This window comes from Cibotium barometz, chromosome 4, assembly GCF_041138505.1.
Source record: "Cibotium barometz isolate CiBa-2024 chromosome 4, ASM4113850v1, whole genome shotgun sequence".
Classification (NCBI taxonomy): domain Eukaryota; kingdom Viridiplantae; phylum Streptophyta; class Polypodiopsida; order Cyatheales; family Cibotiaceae; genus Cibotium; species Cibotium barometz.
Genome location: NC_141049.1, coordinates 681752 through 688268, shown reverse-complemented (window position 1 = coordinate 688268; position 6517 = coordinate 681752). Strand labels below are relative to the sequence as shown.

Sequence of the window (6517 nt, the reverse complement as noted above, 5' to 3'; positions counted from 1 at the left end):
ATGGGCCCTACAAAAAGAAGAGGGGGGGGGGGGGGTCTTATGATATAGGTGTGAATAGACATCATACTAACAATACCTTATATTAATGAATACTATGTGTAAATATGTAAGTAGGGATTCCTAGTTTTTGGAAAATATATTGTATAAACTAACGAAGAAAACATATTTTATCTATTTGAATAAGATGTATGCTTTTGGACATAGTCTTAATCTTCACTAATATAATGGAACTGTTTACATCAAGTCTATTACGTGCTGCCACTCTCAACACGTACACATTTTTTAGAGAGGAAGTTTTAGGATCTAGTAGTGTCACGGGCCGTGACTCTACAGCCTGTGTAGTCACGGGAAAGAAGTGCTGTTATTTTTTATAATTTTTAGTATGATTAGTAAGACATGTGTACTTAAGCTTGTCATTAGAGACCAAGGAAAAATATAATATTAACCAAGTTTAACTCCAGATATCATGAGCCAGTCAAGGAGCCATTATGACCAATGGAGGAACCCCCCTCAAAATATTAACCAACCAAGTTTAACTCCAGATATCAAGAGCTAGTCAAGGAGCCATTATGACCAATGGAGGAATCCCTTCACAAGGCGCAACTGGGTCCCTTCAAAGGCAAAGGAAGAAACTCAATCAAGTTATGGATTGATCAAGAACAATGCTAGACGGCAATCCTTACGGGAGAGAGTTTGAATCAGTACTGTCTGACTTCATGGACTGCAAAAACATTGACAGTTGAGACAAATACTTGCTCATAGAGTGCAATACACAATGATGACAGGTACTCTACCCAATTGAAAAGCCCTCGTGCTAAAGCTCAGCATGTGATTCTCACAAAATCCAGCCTTCGCAATGTTCAATGAATGGGTCAAAAGGATCACCTCAATCCCCCACTAAATACAAGTAAATAAGCAGAGAGTCCATCGCCAAGTCAAATGCCAGATTATACAAAGCCAGTTGAAAGCAATATTTAGAGAAATTGCCAGTAAAACTGCTCTAGTAGACTCTACTCTCTTCACACAAACCTCTTCTAACCATCCGATTCCACTAGAGCTCAGAACCTGCTCAAACATAACAAGCTACTCGAAAAGCAGTTTCTTTAACCTTTTGACACCATCCGCAGCTGTCTTGTTTGTCGGCTCCAGAACAAGGGCTTGTCTGAAATCTGCATCCACAAGATAATAGACTCCACACTCAACAACTCCTATGGGACTCGCCACATATATACCAAGGAAGTACATGCATGTGCACACGCACACATGCGCGCACATGGAACTCAACACAGAAGAATGCATGTCATTGCCGTGTCTACACGAGACCATAAAGCTTTACTCGTTGCTTTTGTGGCACACTAACCGGCTGAAGTGACGAACTAAACGCGCCTATAATTACATGGGTTAGAAAAAATGATAGAATTACCTTCATCAGCCTCCTTATAGTAGCCAAGAAACTCTCGAGCTGTAGCCCTTCTCAGGAAAGCTTTCACGTTCTATAATTCCCAAACATACCCACACAGGATAGGTGAGGTTCATCCCAAAATCAAAAGATATTCAGAAACATGCAGGTACATTTAAACATTAAATACAGACCTTCTTATCAAGATCAATGGCGGTGCAGCAATCGGCCTCTGCTTGGTGAAAACTGCACAATTAAGCAAAAATTTGTAATGTAACATTTCCATACTAAGATAAGAGGAGATATCCAAGAGCTGAAACCATCACAACATACTTGTACATAGCGAGGTATGCTGCAGCTCGATTGCTGTAATAGGTTGCATTTTCTTCGTCACATCGTATGGCTTCGGAATAGTTCCTAATAGCAGCTCTAAAATCTTTCTTTTTAAACGCCGCATTTCCCTGCATAATAATTTGTGAAACTTAAGATTCTGCTAAAGCTGCAAGAAGAAGACAATATATATATATCTAGATGAATCCAAGAACATGCCCAAATTCACCTTATAAGAATGTGCAATTTATAACCTCATGATAGTCATCCACAAGACAATAAACCATCAACTCCATCATGCATAGTATGGACTAGATACTATTTACATCCCCACTAACGTCATCAGTGCCCAATAGTGGGTGTAGAACTTGGTATCAATATATGCTCCCACGCACACACCCCCCATGCACACACACATCATACATTCATACAAAGGTCTGTGTACTGAGTTTCTGTCAGAGCTCCGGAGAGTTTCTGCAAGAAGAAGATAACACCACAGAACCCACAACATGACCAAAACCTCTATTACTTGTGACAATGTTTAAACATTCAAATGCCTTTACCTTCTCTTTAGCCGCCTCTGCAGCGTCCGGCCTCGGAGCTACTTTAGCATCTTCATGGTTGCTACGTATGTAAGCCTCTGCTTCCTTTTGAAGAACTGGGAAGAGCATGTTCGTAGCATCAAGCAAAAATCGATCTGCCCCATGCTTGGCAATTAAAGAGACAGCAGTTGGACAGCCATCATACTTTCCCATGGGTATGCTCACCTAGAGTTGATAGAAATAAGGGAAAAGACTTTATTCAAAGCATTCTACACGACAGCAGGCTCTGCTTAGCTTTCACAATCTTCAGTGTTAATAACCTACCTGGCAACAACCCGACATGCTAGCCACACTTAGAAGAGTGAAAGAACGGTCCTGGAAATCTGCTTGTACAGACTCCTTTGTCCGCAGCTTCAGAGGTGGGCCTGATGCAGTTGGTATTACTAATATTCCATCATTCTGCACATCCTCAAAAAGAATATTTTGGCAGCATGTCAGCAACTTCCATTGGCTTTAAATATTTTAAGAAAGCATGACCATGGCAAAGAACCCAGATGCCTTACATATTCTCTAGCTGTAACAAATGCAATAACATAAGTCAACCCAAATTTTGTCAAATCAAAACCTTCAAGAAACCTTTTGTACAAGCATTCAAGTCAACCCAAAATTCATCAAACCAAAAACCTGCATAAACAGAACTGAAATCATACCATTAAAAGCTCATTCATAGCAACACGAGCCTCGTTTCTTAACTTCATGGACTCTGATACAAGCTCTGAATCCGTTTCTAAAGCAGCCTTCAAGTGTTCAGAGATTCCGGGACCCGAGGCAAGCTTGATACTGTGGATCCACTCCTCATGGTTCATCTTGAATTCATGTCTAGACCATTTTTTATCAAAAAAGGACACATATATTGTCAAAGACAACAATAACTTTTCTTAAAACTGCTAAACCAATTGGTGACACGATGACATTGATTTGCGACACAGTTCATGGAAGATGAAAGCACACACCCTTGAAGCAGCTGAAATGCATCCCTCAGAGATTTCAAAGCAGATACTCCACGTTCGGCTTTGCCACTCTCCCCATCCACCCGAAAGCAAACAAGGGACATCTTGAGACTGGGAATCTTGGATGCAAAGTACTCTCCAAGCTTTACTCGTGCTACTGCTTGCTCTGCTTCAGTGAAACCAGCATTCTTGCAAAGTAAGATACATCCTACAAATGAAATTGGATGCAAGACCAAAACATAGGATGACACCACATACTTCCGAATTCCTTTTCGATGGCATTGGTAACCACCGACAGGTACCTATTCCTATGCTCAGAGACAGAGAGAAGGTTGAAACAATCATCAGCAATAAGAACACGCCTTGGTTGCTTAACCTCAAAATGAGGCTGCCGAAGCAGAATTTGGCCAACTTTTCGCAAAACAATCGGATCCCTAGCAAACCAACCTGCAAGACAGAAAAGGGGACAATAAGGATAGTGAGTTTGGGAATGAATGCATTTGCTAATAAAAAAAATAGAATTTTCACAAATAAGGGACACACACCAACTGTATCGAGGCTTTGCGACATGGGCACCACCCCAATACATGACACCGCTCCATGAGATGGTCGGAACCCTAGGATGCCACAGTAAGCTGCTGGTATTCTCACACCACCACCAGTGTCTGTGCCTGGTCATACAATAACGCTGCATTAAGATCCTTTCATGTTGTGAACAGCATTCAGGGCAGATTGAGATCAACAGAATACAAGAAAAACACCGCTCATAGAGCATACACGAGCTTACCCTTGCAAAGAAAAATACTTTAAGCTTCAGCTCCTTACTCTCTCTTCCCATTAAGGGATCATCAGTCTCCCCCCTCATACATCTTCCCTTTACCTTCCTCATCATAAAAATTTGTTTTCTTTCAAACAAAATCTTGACCCTTGAATGTTCTAGCTCATGCTTTCTACAAAGCTGTGCATAGGCTTTCAAGCTATGTCCATACTTACAATAGCAACACTAGCAACACTAGAGAGACAAAAAATGTAGATCTCATTTGCTGAATGGATTGGCACAATTACCATACCGAAACTAGAGATGAACACAGAATTCAAGATCACTCGCTATTTTTATACACAAAACTTCACTAACTTAAATCACTGTTCAGGTGTGGACTTTTTCTATGGCTTTCCTCAATATACGTGTGTGCCTGCCCTAGCTAGGCTGTTACTCACACAAATACATACCTAGACTAGAAGCACACAAGGCCTATATGGCTACTTTTAAGGCAGGTTTTTTATGTTTCTTTGGAGGGATACTTCCCATCAAAGACTATTGATTAAGCATGGAGATATCACAACTTCAGCCTCAAAAAATAGAACAAAACAATAGACTTGGCACTGTTAAAAAGAAAAATAACTGCATTGCAAAAATTTAAATATGCCCAGTGAGAAACTTTAAAAAAGGCAATTCAGGACAACACAGTGTAGCATATCACCACTGTGACATGATACAACTAGCAAAATGCCACCCCTCTATGACAAAATGTTAAGTCAGACCCTAAGATCACATACCAAGAGCAAAATCGACTAGCTCTGCAGCAACAGCAACTGCGGAGCCACTGGATGACCCTCCAGGCACACAGGAGGTTGCAGCTGGATTAACAGGAGTTCCATAATGCTTATTTTGCCCATTGATGCTGCCAAAGGGGGGCAAACAGAAAAACATTTTCTGTCACTAAGGTTCTAAATGCCAACTGAAAATGTCAACTCAGAAGGAAAACCACAATTTACCTGTAAGCCATCTCATCCATGTGTGTTTTACCAATGCAGGTAGCTCCTGCTTGAACAAGGGTTGCTACAGCAGGCGCAGTGCGAGGAGCAGGCTCATGTGTTCTCTCCCAATCAGGGCAGCCGAATCCGGTTATGAAGCCTTCCACATCAAATCTGCTTTGAAAGAAGTGGTGCAGGGTCATCAAAGCAAGGACCATGCCTATACAAACCCTCAACCAGGGATGACTTCAGAGCCTTAGGCATTATGCTAACAAACTTTGTGTGAAGAAAGGTGGCACCCATAACCCTCATGGTAATTTGGTACCCTTGCAATGTTCTAAACTCAAACCGCATTCTAACCCTAATGATGCCATAAACTGAACCCTAACCACAGACACCTAAACCCTGGGGATGCAGCAGAAACCATTGAACCTAGTAGAATCATTTATACACTTGCATTGTTCCATCTGTAGTAAAAGCTGATGATAACACAGTTTATTACCCCTGAAAATACCTAGGAAAGCCCTGAAAACCAAGCAGAGACCACAAAACCGTGGTAGAACCATTGGTTGTAACATATGCGAAGATGTGATATCATAGACCCTAGTCATATCTGAACCCTAGGGATGCTTTGAACCCTGGCGGAAACCATAAAACCCTAGTAGGACCATACAACCTACATGAATGCCTTCCTGTAAATTGGTAGACTTACATGTCTTTGACGGCGAAGGTGAGGCCGGTGAGGGGGTGGGGGGCGATGGGAGAGGCGGGCTGCGAGGGCGGGAGCAGCTCCAAGTATCTGATGAAAGCCCCAAAATCCTTACTTATTTGCTTCCGGCGGGAGCGCGTGAGCAGGATGATTCCCGCAATGCCCAGCCCCAGCAGCACCCACAGGCTGCTGGGCGACGCCATGATGGCGGAGTACCACGTCCTCTCCGAGCTGCTGCCGCTGCTAGGAGGACTGGTGGTTGTGGTGCTGCTGGTGCTGCTTTCTACGCTGCTGCTGTTGCTGCCGCCTCGAGTGGTTGCGCCCCTCTTGAACATGGAGGCTCAAACCGCATTTAACACGGAAACAAAATAGTCCTTGCCCCTTCTCCCTCTTCTCCGATAGCGCCTGCGACCTCGCTCCCGAAGAAAGCATAAACCCTCATAAAATGAGGTGCGCTTATATTTATATCTAGCTAGTAGGGCATTCTGTAGTGATGTCATAAATATATATTTCCTCGCAAATTTTTTCTATTGGTCATTGCCAAGGTCTTATAAATATCCTTCTTCAAAGTTCACACTAGCAAAGTCATAAAAGCACAAACCCATAAGGTCGAGATTTCGGCTAGCAAAATCATGTGTTACACCCATGGACACGATTTCGACGCAGCTCTGTTGCTATCCTAGCATGCAAAAATCACCACCTCCAAGGCTCCCTCAACCCAAAATTATTGATTTGTAAGAACATATTTCAATCACAAATCAATATGTTTGAA

At 42.3% G+C, this 6517-nt stretch overlaps 1 protein-coding gene across 2 annotated transcripts; it reads right to left on the bottom strand.

The window, feature by feature from the left end:
* Positions 1–690: 690 nt before the first annotated feature.
* Positions 691–6183, bottom strand: LOC147638781 (translocon at the outer membrane of chloroplasts 64-like). 2 transcript variants are annotated; one of them, XM_086784324.1, is made up of 13 exons: positions 5749–6183; positions 5058–5210; positions 4839–4963; positions 3827–3952; positions 3540–3728; positions 3285–3447; positions 2982–3150; positions 2596–2730; positions 2293–2496; positions 1733–1860; positions 1594–1645; positions 1424–1493; positions 691–1169 (listed from the first exon to the last, which is right to left on the bottom strand). In XM_086784324.1, the coding sequence occupies exons 1-13, from the start codon at positions 6078–6080 to the stop codon at positions 1084–1086; spliced, it is 1932 nt and encodes a 643-aa protein (XP_086640450.1). In that variant the 5' UTR covers positions 6081–6183; the 3' UTR covers positions 691–1083. The 2 variants fall into 2 exon arrangements, with proteins under 2 accessions (XP_086640450.1, XP_086640441.1); XM_086784315.1 differs by having other exon boundaries at positions 3285–3450; positions 5749–6182.
* Between the last annotated feature and the right edge of the window lie 334 nt (positions 6184–6517).

Excerpts from the sequence above, each read along its gene's own strand:
- LOC147638781 (XM_086784315.1), bottom strand. The coding sequence starts at position 6,080 with ATGTTCAAGAGGGGCGCAACCACTCGAGGCGGCAGCAACAGCAGCAGC. Across the intron at positions 3,729-3,826 it reads GCAAAGCCTCGATACAGTTG|GTTGGTTTGCTAGGGATCCG; the intron begins GTGTGTGTCCCT and ends TCTGTCTTGCAG. Across the intron at positions 2,731-2,981 it reads CTATGAATGAGCTTTTAATG|AATGATGGAATATTAGTAAT; the intron begins GTATGATTTCAG and ends GAGGATGTGCAG.